This window comes from Labeo rohita, chromosome 10, assembly GCF_022985175.1.
Source record: "Labeo rohita strain BAU-BD-2019 chromosome 10, IGBB_LRoh.1.0, whole genome shotgun sequence".
NCBI classification, from domain to species: domain Eukaryota; kingdom Metazoa; phylum Chordata; class Actinopteri; order Cypriniformes; family Cyprinidae; genus Labeo; species Labeo rohita.
The window spans coordinates 18,496,088-18,510,733 of record NC_066878.1 but is presented as its reverse complement, the minus strand read 5'-3'; the positions used below and the strand labels follow the sequence as shown (position 1 = coordinate 18,510,733).

Below are 14,646 nucleotides of genomic sequence, written 5' to 3'. Positions count from 1 at the left end.
ATTGCAAATTAAATTAGATTTGCTGTCTATCTGAACGTGTTTCAGTTGGTGGGTCGACATGGTTTACGTGTGTAGAAGTAAGAAGACAGAGGAGGTGTATGAGATGACAAGGACAGGATGTTCCAACTTTGGGGTCACAGTGACCTAAAGATATACTCAAGCGCACATTTGCACCCATTACCCCTCAGCATTCCTAGGGTTCAGGTTCTGGGCCTGTCAATATATTGGAGCAAATGCTTTCCATGAAACGGGACCGTGGCACCAGGTGCAAACTGTGTTGTTGAAAGTTATAATTTTTTATATTTTGTCTCAGGCTGAGTTGTTGATGTTTGTTGGTTGAGATGTAAGAGGGTTGACATAACTCTAAATATTTACACCTTTGTATACTCACGTCATATGTGCACATCAGTGAAATATTTAGTTGACAATTTAGGAGTTTAGCAGTGTGTAGGTTTACTTACCCTGAACTTGAAGCTCTGTAATACCCGTTAGTTGACTGTGAAATAGTAAATAACTTTCATAATAATGTTAATATTACAATCATTTTCCTGTTTAACTTAAGAGTTTCTATTTTCTGCTGTACCCTAGTCACATGGTTACAAGACAGTGAAGTGATTTCCTGTTTATGAGTCTGAAGTGATCTTTTGCATTTTGTGTGTGTGTGTGTGTGTGTGTTGCACCACGTTACACACATGACGTGCCCAGTTCAAACAAACCCATTTTAGCCTGTATTATTTAAAAACGTATTAAAACGTAACTGCTGCGTCATGTAATAGCCAAGCTGTCAAATACTGTACTTGATGTGTAATCATTTCGCGTTAGCGACTTATGTTTGTATTAATACATTTGTAATTAAGTATAAATGCAACATGTATAACACACATGAGTGATGATGTTCACTCGCGTGATTCGCTTGGAGTAGTGGGCGTGTAAATAATAGAATTCCCTCGATCATCGTGATTCTCCTCGTGACCATGAATCACTGAATCACGCCCCGAAACCCACCACCGCAACTTTATTCAAACCCACGAACACGTTTTGTCACACGCGTGAACCCAGCGACATTAAATTCAGCAGCAGCGTGGAAATATGACTCGAGCGAGAGGAATCGAGCGACGCTGTGGATGTTTCACTTACATGGTGCGTAGTTGCATAAATGTTTAATGTATGTGGAATAACTTACTATCTACTTCAGGTGTAAGTTTATTCATCGTATTTCTTTTATTAATGTTGCATTTAAAATGCTGGATTGTATAGAACAGTATTTAAAACTAATGCCGTTTATATGCTTTCTGTTTTATTATTGCGTAAAAATGCGGTCTTACGTTGAGAATAAACTTACGCCTTTTAGTTTTAATATTGTACATGATGGCTTTTTAACAGTTAAGATGAACTGACATTCATTTTTATGCTTTACAAGACATTTTTGGTGTACTTTTAAGAGTTTAATGAATAAAACGTACTGAAAGAGAGTAGTGCCCACATGGCCAAAAGCATGAGTTCCTCCCTGACAAATGATTGATTCTCAACAGCAGTAGGGGCCCTTGCATAACTTTGCATGACATGGTAGTTCTGTCAGGGTATGAAGTGTCACCGAAGCTTTTACTGGAGCAACAGACATCAGTCGAGGGGGTTTGGTCAGCAGGTGCTAGAACAGCAGTTGCACGGCAGCTGAAGCTCTTTGCAGTGTCCAAGTATGGGAATGAATGATTTTTTTTGCCGCTGTAATTTTACACCTTCCGACAAGAGCCATCCATGAGGCGCTGGTGAAGATAAAGTCAATTTTCAGCTGTTCCTCTCCCTATTTTTGCTGGGGTTTGTGAAGTGTTTTTAATGTAGGGTTTTAATCCACACAGTGTTGATGGCTGTTTGTAAATCACTCTTATCTGCTCCATCTTCTGTCCCTCAGGAAGTCCCTGAAGAGCACAAATTCAGGAACAAATAAAGGGTTCTAGAGAAAGCGTGAGGGAGGGGTTGAGTGAATGGAGAGGTGAAGAACATGAATGAGTGTGAGTGCAAGACAGTTTATTCCTAGAGCTGAAAGCTGATGGCAATGAGAAATGACATCAGAGGGCGAGGAAGTGAGAGAGAATGAGTATCTCTAAAGAAAATATGAGCGCCATGATGTCTGGATGTTACTGGGTGGTTGCTAGGATGTTCTGAAGGGTTTCTTATTGGCACAAGAAAAAAAAAAGAAAGTAATGTGTTACATGCAAAAACAAACAGCACCACTTAGGTGGTCTGATACACAAACAAATGGCTCTTATAAGTCATATAAATTGACTCTTTTAATGAATCATGCAACTGGCACAAGTTTAAAATAATATTGGTTCTCTTAATGAATCAAGCAACTGGCACAAGTTAAAAAAAAAAAAAAAACATACAAACTATGTAGTCCAGTCCATGAAAAAATTACTCTTGCAAGTCAATATGAATTGATTCTTTTAATGAATCGAGCACCTGGCACAAAAAAAACCAAACAAACAAACAAACAAAAAGAAAAACAGTGCCACCTATGTAGTTAAATTCATGAAGTATAGCCCAGTACAGTAATACCAGTAGATTGCTGTACAATTACCATTACCAAATGACTAAAATAACTCGTAAAATGACTTTTTTAATTAATCAAGTAACTGGTACAAGAAAAAAAAAAAAAAACACTTTACATGCAAAAACACACAGCGCCACCTATGTAGTCTGATTCATAACTGGTTGTTATAAGTCAAATTAATTGGTTCTTTTTATGAATCAAGCAACTGACACAAGTGAAAAAAAAATGAATTGGTTCAATAAATCGAGCAACTGGCACAAGTAAAAAAAAAAAAAATGCATAAAAACAACTCTGATTCATGAAGAAATGACTCTATAATTCAAATGAGTTGGTTCTCTCAATAAATCAATCAACTGGGACAAGTAAAAAAAAAAAAACGTTATATGCAAAAAACAAAAACAAATCTAACGACACCACCTATGTAGTCTGATTCACAAACAAATTACTCATAAGTCAAATTAATTGGTTCTTTTAATGAATTGTGCAACTGGCACAAGTTAAAAAATATTGGTTTTCTTAATGAATCAAGCAACTGGCACAAGTTTTAAAAAATACATATTGCATGCAAACACAAACAGCACCACCTATGTAGTCCAATCCATTTAGAAATTATTGTTGTAAGTCAATATAAATTGAATAAAATTACTGGAATGACTAAAATAACTCTTTTGATTAATCGAGTAACTGGTACAAAAAAAAAGTTATACGCAAAAAACAAACAACACCACCTATGTAGTCCGATTCATGAAGTAATGACTCTTATAAGTCAAATGAGTTGGTTATTAATAAATTAAGGAACTGGCACAAGTAAAAGAAAATAAATTGGTTCTTGTAATGAATCAAGCAATGGCCACAAGTAAAAAAAAAAAAAAAAATGTTGCATGCAAAAACAAACAGTGCCACTTATGTAGACCAATCCATGAAAAAATTTCTCTTGTAAGTCAAATGAATTGATTCTTTTAATGAATCGAGCAACTGGCACAAGTGGAAAAAAAACACACATATTGTACGCAAAAGCAAACAACACTATGTAGTCCAATTCAAAAAGAAATGACTCTTTTCAAATGAATTCGTTCTTTTAATGAATCAAGCAAGTAAAAATAAAATGAATTGGTTTTCTTAATGAGCTGATAAACTAGCAAAAAACACACACACACATGCAAAAACAATCAGTACCATCTATGTAGTCCAATTCACTCTTGATAGTCAAATGAATTGGTTCTTTTCATGAACCAAACAACTGGCACAAGAAAAAAAAACACTAACCATGCAAAAACAAACAGTGCCACCTTTGTAGTCCGATTCACAAACAAATGACTCTCATAAGTCAAAGAAATTGGTTCTTTTAATGAGTCGTGCAATTGCCACAAGTGGAAAAAGATGAGCTGTTTTTTAATGAACTGAGCAGCTGGCACAAGTAAAAAAAAAGTGTTAGATGGAAAAACAAATAGCACCACCACAATAAATATAGCAAAAAGACTCATAAAAAGACTCACAAAGCGTAATACATGTCTCCGCACATAAATTTGTCGTTAACCTTGTTCTAATATTAATGAATTTTGAGTTTTCTAAATAAATGACTGTGTGCCCGATAAAAAAATCCTGTGTGTATAAAAAAATCCTGCACAGACCATCTCCACATAAGGGCTTTCCACACAGTTTTTTCGTCACTCTGAGAAAATGTGTGATACTTTCTATAGAGTCTCAAGCAAGGCCATTTTAGTACAAATGTTGTTGGTGAATCGTGATTTTTTGCACGAAAATCTTGGTATGCAGGTTTAATAAATTTGTGTGTATGCTTGATTTTTGAATGGGTCTCAATATCTTGTTCTCTCCTCAGGTGTGTTTAAGGCGCCGGGGCGAGGCGTCATGCGATCTACCTGAGCGTGATTGTTCCACCTGGAGGTCACAGGATGCCGGTGCAGGCAGCTCAATGGACTGAGTTTCTATCCTGCCCCATTTGCTACAATGAGTTTGACGCCTGCAGCCACAAGCCCATCAGTCTGGGCTGCTCGCACACCGTCTGCAAGACCTGCCTGCACAAACTGCACCGCAAGGCCTGTCCTTTTGACCAGACGGCCATTAGCACCGACATTGATGTGCTGCCTGTCAACTGTGCCCTCCTGCAGCTGGTGGGGGCGCCGGTGAGTGGCCATGCTGATATGATTGATATGATTGCTTTTGAGGTTTTGAATAGCTCAGGACATCCAGTGGTGCTGTCTTTCTAGGCTGTGAGGTTTTTGTTGATTGAAATGAAAAGTAAACTAACACAAGAAACGAATTACAATAGTTGTTTGATAAAAAATTTAAAATGGTAATTGCGACTTTTTAACTCACAATTTTTGTCTTACAGTTCGGAGAAACTTGTGAGATATGAATTTCAATTCTAAGAAACAAGTCAGAATTGCAAGATACGTGACAATTCTGAGTTTATATCTTGCAATTCTGACTTTTTTTCTCAGAATTCTGAATTTATAATTTATAAGTTTATAACTTACAATTCTGAGTTTATATCTTACAATTATGTGATAATATCTTACAGTTCTCAGTTTTTATATGTGATAATTGACTTTTTTTCCCTCAAAATTTAGACTTTTTTTTCAGAATTTTAAGTTTATATCTTGTAATTATAAGTATATTTCCCACAATTCTGAGTTTATATCTCACAATTATGTCATTGTATCATACAAATCTCACTTTTTTTCTCAGAATTCTAAGTTTATATCTTCCCCTCATAATTCTGAGTTTTATATCTGGGTTTGTATCTCCCTCATAATTCTGGGATTCTGGGTTTATATCTCTGGGTTTGTATCTCATAATTCTGGGTTTATATCTCATAATTCTGGGTTTGTATCTCATAATTCTGGGGTATCTCATAATTTTATATCTCATAATCTGGGTTGGGTATTTAATATCTCATAATTCTGGGTTTCATAATTCTGGGTTTATATCTCATAATCCTGGGTTTGTATCTCATAATTCTGGGTTTATATCTCATAATTCTGGGTTTGTATCTCATAATTCTGGGTTTATATCTCATAATTCTGGGTTTGTATCTCATAATTCTGGGTTTGTATCTCATAATTCTGGGTTTATATCTCATAATTCTGGGTTTGTATCTCATAATTCTGGGTTTATATCTCATAATTCTGGGTTTGTATCTCATAATTCTGGGTTTATATCTCATAATTCTGGGTTTTATCTATAATCCTGGGTTTGTAATTCTAAGTATATTTTCCACAATTTTGGGTTTATATCTCATAATTCTGGGTTTGTATCTCATAATTCTGGGTTTGTATCTCATAATTCTGGGTTTATATCTCATAATTCTGGGTTTATATCTCATAATTCTGGGTTTGTATCTCATAATTCTGGGTTTATATCTCATAATTCTGGGTTTGTATCTCATAATTCTGGGTTTGTATCTCATAATTCTGGGTTTATATCTCATAATTCTGGGTTTGTATCTCATAATTCTGGGTTTGTATCTCATAATTCTGGGTTTATATCTTGTAATTCTAAGTATATTTTCCACAATTCTGGGTTTATATCTCATAATTCTGGGTTTATATCTCATAATTCTAGGTTTGTAACTCATAATTCTGGGTTTATATCTCATAATTCTGGGTTTATATCTCATAATCCTGGGTTTGTATCTCATAATTCTGGGTTTATATCTCATAATTCTGGGTTTATATCTTGTAATTCTAAGTATATTTTCCACAATTCTGAGTTTATATCTCACAATTCTGTGATTATATCTCACAATTCTAACTTTTTTCCTCACATTTTAGTTTATATCTTACATTTCTGACCTTTTCCATTCAAAATTCTGACTTTATATCTCACAATTCTGAGTTTATATCTCACAATTCTCACTTTTTTCCTCACAATTCTGAGTTTCTTTCTTACAGTTCTGACTTTTCCACCTCAAAATTCTGAGTTTGTTTTTCTAAATTCTGAGTTTATATCTCTAATTCTATTTCTCTCAATTCTGAGTTTATAATTCACAAAAGTGTATTTCCCACAATTCTGACTTTATATCTCACAATTTTGAGTTTATATCTTACAATTCTGTGATTATATCTCACAACTCTCACTTTTTTCTTCAGATTTCTGAGTTTGTCTTATAATTTGAAGTGTATTTCCCCCAATTCTGAGTTTATATCTCACAAATCTTTGATTATATCTCACAGCTCTCACTTTTTTCCTCAGAATTCTGAGTTTAGATCTTATTATTCTAACTCCCGGTTTCACAGACAAGGCTTAAGCCTAGTCCCAGACTAAATTGTGAATCTTAGCTGTTTCAGATGAAAGAAGCTTGCACTGATTGATCTTAAAATACATCAGTGCCTTTGTTTTGTCTCAAGATGCACACCAGTAATGTTTTTTTCTCATTTATAAAAATGACTTAAATGTCCTAATTGAACTATGACCTAATCTTGTCTGTGAAACCAGGCCTAAGTGTATTTCTCACAATTTATGTCTTCATTTATTTCTTAAAATTCTGACTTTATACTTTACAATTCTCACTTTTTGTAAGTTTGTATCTTACAATTCTAAAAGAATTTCCCACAATTCTGAGTTTATATCTCACAATTCTTACTTTTTTTCCTCAGAATCTTATATCTTGTAATTCTAATCCCCAGTTTCACAGACAAGGCTTAAGCCTAGTCCCAGACTAAAATGTAAATCTGAGCTGTTTAGCTAAAAGAAGCTTGCACTGACTGATCTTAAAATACATCAGTGCATTTTTTTTGTCTCAGGATGCACACTGGTAATGTTTTTTTCATCGATAAGGCTATAAGGCTCATCTATAAAAATTACTTAAATGTCCTAACTGAACTATGGCCTAATCCAGGCCTAAGTGTATTCATCGCAATTTATATCTTTGTGTATATCTTTTCCCCTCAAAATTCTGAGTTCATATTTCAAAATTCATTTTTTTCTCCTTGAAATTAAAAATAAAAAGGTAACTCTGAGTAATGTCTTTTCTTCTCAGAACTGCAAGAAAAATCAGATTAAGATATAAACTTAGAATTGCATGAGAAAGCTATTATCATAACATAAAACATATAACATATCACTAACATAATGCAAATTATTACATTTAATTGAACTCTTTCATTTTTATTGTTTGGGGTTATGTAATAATTTTCTTCATTACCATCTAATGCCTTCAATACCATCGAATAGTTTTCACCAGTGATCTTTATGCTGTTGATCACTGACGTCACAATGTCATAAATAGACTCTTCTGGTGGTGTTTCATATCTGCCAATGCTTGTTTTTTCTTGCAGGTTCCGGAGGGAGAGATTGTGAGTGTGGGCAGTGTTGAAGACACGAGACATTATGAAGTGTGCAGGATCTGTGTGGAGGAGCTGGCGCTGTATCTCAAACCAATCAGTGGAGGAAAAGGTGAGTGTAAAGAAAGTGATACAGGTAGATCAGCAACACAGTATGCGAGTGCTGCATTATTGTTTAGGCTTGCGGCTGATGAGCTCATGTTTGAAAGGCGCAACATTTCCTGTTGTTCAGTGGGTACGTGTGCTTTATCTGTCTGTGGTTGGAGAAGTTTGCGTCAGTGTGAAAAACAAAAAAGCACTGAAACCCAAAGACCACTACAGAATCTAGAGAAAAACATGCAGGTAGTTTATATGCAATACATACACTAAAAACAGTAAATGTTTACAATATGCATTAATGTTTAGTAATGCCTTATAAAAGTAAAATGAAATCAATAAGCACTTTATAACCTACCCAGTGCATTTGCGTGCATTATTACATATCAGATGCTGGCGTTACTTATTATTCACAGAATAATTTCCCGCTGTGTTGAACACAAGAATGGCTCTTTGTAGGCCAATAAAACACTTGGTCTCCACGAGCAGTAAAGCTTCAGGCCGCTTGTGTTCTCAGTTGCTGTGAGTAGAAAAGTCTGTTTCAGGACTCAATTGAGTGTTTTATTGAAGTAGCAATAAAAGTTACTCCTCACAGCGGACTAGAGGAACGCTAAAGGCTAAATCTCTTAAACTCCTCATTGAGCTTTGAGCTCATAACAGGGCTCATCTGCCAAACCTCCTCTATTACACTGTGGTGTAGCCATAAGACTCATGAGACTTTTACCCTCATGATGTTCAGCAGCTCCTGGAAGTAGGATCAGTAGTGGATATAGTGTGTTAGTAGGTGAGCTGTGAGACAAACCAACTGATAGGCCATTTAAAGGCATTAATGATATTCTGACTTCGGAGAATATAATATACAATCGTAGTTTAACTGTAAATAGATATATAATACACATATAACATGTGTAAATAGGTAAATATACACAGTAGTATGGTGAAATATGTTTACTGTAATTTATTCCTGTGATCACAGCTACATTTTCAGCATCATTACTCCAGTCTTCAGTGATTTGCTGTTCAAGAAACATTTATTATTATTATTATCAATATTTAAAACAGTTGAGTATTTTCTTTAATGAATAGAAAGATCCAAAGATCAGCATTTATCTGAAATAAAAAAAGCTTTTGTCACTACTTTTTTGGAAAAGAAATGATAGAAATTAATACTTTCATTTAACAAGGATGCTTTAAACTGACCAAAAGTGATGATAAAGACATTTGTAATGTTGCAGAAGATTTCTATTTTAGAAAAATGCTGTTCTTCTAAATTAAAATGCTAATTTAATCATGAAACTGGAGTAATGATGCTAAAAATTCAGCTTAGGAATCAAAGGAATAAATTACATTTTAAAATGTATTCAAATAGGAAGCAGTTATTGTAAATAGTAAAAATATTTCAATATTTTACTGTTTTTGCTGTACTTTGGATCAAATAAATGCAGGCTTGGTCAGCAGAAGACACTAAAAAAAAAAAACAAAAAAAAAAACATAAAAAATCCTACTGTTCAAAAACTTTTGACTGCTAGTGTATATATACACATTTATACCAGCTTAGAGGTAGCATGAATGCATTTACACTGCAGTTACAATTGCAAAAATAATCATTAGATTAATGGGTTTTTATTGGATTTGTTTTTTATGAATATGGAAATAGGAATTTTTTTTTAATAAATTGACACGCTACGAAATTTAAACTGCCTGTAGGTGGCAGTCAGAGGTCGCGTTAACCGAAAATTCTGCGTAATTGATGGAAATTTTTAATCAGAGACGGAAAAATCTGAAGGCCATCTGTCATATTGACAGATTACACTGAGGGTGATCTATTAAAAATTGTAGCTGTAATTTTGTATTTTGTTGTTTTTAAACACTGCGCTGTCGTACTGTATGTTCATGATTAAAAACGAAAATGTGAGCTAAAATAAAAGCAATTAAATATTTTATTCTAATAAAAAATATGAAAATTAAAATGACGGGTAATAATAGATTATGATGGAATTTTTACGACCCTGCCCGTCAGTGTTGAAGTCCAGTGCAACCTCTGGTGGCAGTAAATGTCTTATTGAGTCATTGAGTCATTTGATTCGTTTAAACGGCTGATTCACATTTGCACTCAACAAAAAACAACACTATTACTAAACTATGTCATATATTATGAGACAATATATATATATATATATATATAAACTGCTATACGCTGCCGGTTTCAGAGCGAAATGCAACCCACCAAAATAAAAGCTAGCTGATTTTAGGTTTGAAAATGTTGAAAATTCATAGCATGAAAATATTAGCGTTGTATTTTAAGTGCACTATATGTATTTTTTTATATTCTATTTTTATTTTAAATTATAATAGTATTATCACACTTTATTGTTATTTTGTTTATTATTAAAAAAAAACAAATAAAGAAAATAAAGTACAGTAATGCTATTATTACTATTGTTAATTCTTTTATTTTTATAGTTATATGTAATGGATCATGCTGTATGAGGTGTGAATTATTATAAAAAAAAAAAAAAAATTCATCCTCTCTATACTTGAGACACTACATAAAGATTCATAACTAAATAACTTCTCAGCCGCACAGTACCTGATATTTAAGCACTACATATTGACTTCTTGATAAGAACATAAATATGCATATATTTAAATCATGCATGGAAATGTAAGCATGCATTTTCCTCTCCCACTCAGGTGTGGTGACCCTCAGTCAGAGCACGCTCAGTAGACCCATGCAGAGGAAGCTGGTGACCCTCGTGAACTGCCAGCTTGTTGAGGAGGAGGGGCGTATGCGGGCGGTCCGGGCGTGCAGATCTCTGGGCGAGCGCACAGTCACTGAACTGATCCTGCAGCACCAGAACCCACAGCAGCTCTCTGCCAACCTATGGGCCGCTGTGCGGGCACGCGGCTGTCAGTTTCTAGGACCTGGTGAGTTCTGTACACACATGTGTTGTAACATTTCTTTGCACTGATTCATTTTATTTTCATCATTAAAGATACACCTGGTTATCTTGGTTAAACATATTTCGGGTTATTTACAACTTCAATCCATGTCATGACCAAAAAAAAAAAGTCTGATGATTAATTCAATTTGCAAGAGGAGACTATATAGGAAAGTGGAACGTATGTGACATAAAGGAGCAGATTTCTGTAATTATATCCGTGATATATTACCAGAAGTACTGGAAAAGTAGCTCCGCTTCAAAAGGACTTTACAACTACATTTTGTGCTGAGTTCATTTTTTTTTTTTTTTAATTTTTAAGTGTCAACTGTTTTTCAAAGGCCAATGCTGATAGTGATATCTAGAGAGCAGAGTATAATGCAGATAATGCATAATAAAAATGTACTGAGAGCAGAACTTGAAAAAAAAGAATTAGTTTATTATTTATTGACAAGTCTGTTGGTACATTAGTAGACTAATAAAAACAATGTTTTTGTTTGTCAGTGATGCATTGAATTGATCAAAAGTGACAATAAAGTTTTTTAGTTGCTCTTTTGATCTTTCTATTCATCAAAGAAAACAAACAAAAAAAATTATGACATTTGCACAAAAATATAAAGCAGCAAAAGCTGTTTCTACAACATTGATAATAATCAGAAATGTTTCTTGAGAATCAAATCATCAGATTAGAATGATTTCTGAAGGATCATGTGACACTGAAGACTGGCGTAATGATGCTGAAAATTCAGTTTAACATCACAGGAATAAATTACATTTTAAAATATATTCAGATAGAAAACAGTTCTTATAAATTGTAATAATATGTCACAATATTGCTGTTATTACTGTATATTTTGATCAAATAAATGCAGCCTTGGTGAGCATAAAATTATTTTTAAAAACATAAAAACTCTTTTCTAGTATTTGTTTAGTAAAGTTTCAGAAGGGTATTAAAAATGATTGTGTATGTTGATATAGAATTTATGGAAATTATGAAAATAACAATTTTTGTAATTATAATTGGGTTTCACTTTTTTATTGTATTTCTTTTTACAAATTTATTTTGTATTTTGTAAATTGCACATTTTTTTATTTTAGCTAGTTTAAATATTTTTACATAGCTAATTCTGATAATCTCAAAATTCCCAAAAACATCTGATTAATCTTCTTTTTTTTTAATTTTAGTTAAGGAAAATATTTTTACTGATTCTGATATCTCAAAATGCCTAAATAATATGTGATTAATCCTTTTTTTACGTAGTTGTTCTGATAATCTGAAAATGTCCAAATATCATCAGATTAATATATATATATATATATACTGTTTTTTAGTTAATGAAAATATTTTTACATAGCTAATTCTGATAATCTCAAAATGCCTAAATATCATCTGATGATTCTTTTTTATTTTAGTTAAGATAATATTTCTACATATCTAATACTGATAATCTCAAAATGCCCAAATATCACCTAATTAATCTTTTTTTTTTTTCATTTTAGTTTTATTATATATATTTTTATTATTATTATTTTAGTTAATGAAAATATTTTACTGATTCTGATAATCTCAAAATCACCACTATTTGCAAGTTGTAAATAACCCGAAATCTTCCTTTAATGCATGTAAAGAGAATATCCAAATGTGTTTTTGTGCTTGGCTGTCAATGATGATTACTCATAGGGCAGATTCTGATGGGAAGAGACTGATCTTCCCATCTGATCAGATTTCGAGTTTTCTAGTCTGAGAACATCCAGAGCATGAGTCGTTTCATCTGACTTGACCAAGCACACAGTGATCGATCCTAGCACTAACTATATCTCTTTATCCATATATACGGCAGCCATGCAGGAAGATGCTCTGAAGCTGGTGCTGCTGGCTCTGGAGGACGGCTCGGCTCTCTCGCGCAAGGTTCTGGTGCTGTTTGTGGTGCAGAAACTGGAAGCGCGCTTCCCTCAGGCATCCAAGACCAGCATCGGTCATGTAGTTCAGCTGCTGTACCGTGCCTCCTGCTTTAAGGTCAGAGCTAAAATCAGCTTCACACAGAGATTGCGCTAAAACCGCTGATCACTTAACAGCTATTATGCTCAGTACTCCATCTACGTCAACCAGTCAGGAAAAGAGTTATCTGATGTGTTAAGCCTGCCGTAACATGATATTATGTGGATATAAAGTGCTTGAGTCCTTTACTGGAGCTTGATTTACTGTGGCACCTTATGAAATCAATCATCGTAATGAGAACATTTACATCAGACGTCAATCAGCAGTGCTTGTTTGGCTCTGTTGAACGTGTTAATTATGGGGGCTTGTGCTAAATTTATATATGCACATCGACTGCCATTTCTTTTTATCTCTTTTCAGGTGACCAAACGTGATGAAGACTCCTCACTCATGCAGCTCAAAGAGGAGTTTCGCACTTACGAAGCCCTGCGCCGCGAACATGACGCTCAAATCGTTCACATCGCCATGGAAGCGGGACTGCGTATCTCGCCGGAGCAGTGGTCGTCTCTGCTATACGGGGATCTCATGCACAAATCTCACATGCAGTCAATCATAGACAAGGTACCGCATGTGTATTGCATAATTCATTAATATAATATAATATAATATAATATAATATAATATAATATAATATGATAGAATAGAAAAGAATATTTTTTAAAATGTTTTTTTTTAATTCTTATATGCTCAACATTTCTGCATTTATTTCACCATATATATAAATTGTAATTTACTCCTGTTTTGTCAAAGCTTAAATTATCAATGCTAAAAACATATATATTTTTTTTGCCTAATATTTTGTAAAAACCCTGATAATTTTTATGGATTGTTTGAAGAACAACGTTTATTTAATATCTAAAAATTGTATAATATGGTAAATGTTTTTGCGATCAGTTTGAATCAGTTTAGTGCATTCTTGCTGAATAAAAGTATTCATTTATTTTACACTGTACTTTTAAATGGTATTTTATCAAGGTTGCCACAAAAATTTGAAGCAGCACATCTGTTTTCAACACTGACAATAATAATAAATGATTCTTAAACAGCAAACCAGCATATTAGAATGATTTTTGAAGGATCATGTGACACTGAAGACTGGAGTAATGATGCCATTTTGCTTTATTGCTTTATTTCACAGGAATGAATTAAATTTACAGTATATTACAATAGAAAACAGTTATAACTAGATGAGTAAAGTTCGTGAACAAACTTTGAAGTTGGCTTGAAAAAGCTTTGACTGAAAGTTTGACAGCTGTTAAAGGTTCAAGTCTGAAAGTTTAGTGTTTCTAACAAGATTAACATGTGGTTAACATGTTTCTAGCATGATTAGCATGATGCTAGCATGTTTCTAACATGATAAACATGTTTCTCACATTTTTCTAGTATGATTAGCATGCTAGCAACTAGCATGTTTTAACATGGTTAGCATGTTGCTAACATGTTACCAACTGGTTAACATGTTTTTAGCACATTGCTGGCATGTTTCCAGCGTGATGCTATCATGTTGTTATCATGTTTCCTGTAGGATATACATGTTGCTAACATGTTTCTAATATGATTAGCATGTTGCTAGCGTGTTTTAGCATGATTAGCATGTTGCTAACATGTTACCAATTAGTTAACATGTTTTTAGCATTTTGCTGGCTTGTTTATAACATGATTAGCATGTTGCCAGCACATTTCTAGCATAATTAGCATGTTTCTAGCATGTTTTAGCATGATTAACATGTTTTTAACATAATTACCGTGTTG

At 33.7% G+C, this 14,646-nt stretch overlaps 1 protein-coding gene across 3 annotated transcripts in view; it reads left to right on the top strand.

The window, feature by feature from the left end:
• The window catches only part of rc3h2 (ring finger and CCCH-type domains 2), a 31,675-nt gene that overhangs the window by 1,613 nt on the left and 15,416 nt on the right, over positions 1-14,646 (top strand). For 2 of the 3 annotated variants that reach the window (XM_051120691.1, XM_051120689.1), the window contains exons 2-6: positions 4,392-4,695; positions 7,852-7,969; positions 10,648-10,881; positions 12,737-12,912; positions 13,255-13,455. In XM_051120691.1, coding sequence (XP_050976648.1) covers positions 4,465-4,695; positions 7,852-7,969; positions 10,648-10,881; positions 12,737-12,912; positions 13,255-13,455 — 960 coding nt within the window. In that variant the 5' untranslated portion in view covers positions 4,392-4,464. Of the gene's footprint in view, positions 1-760; positions 1,141-4,391; positions 4,696-7,851; positions 7,970-10,647; positions 10,882-12,736; positions 12,913-13,254; positions 13,456-14,646 lie in introns of those variants that run through there. The other variant, XM_051120690.1, reaches the window with a different exon arrangement.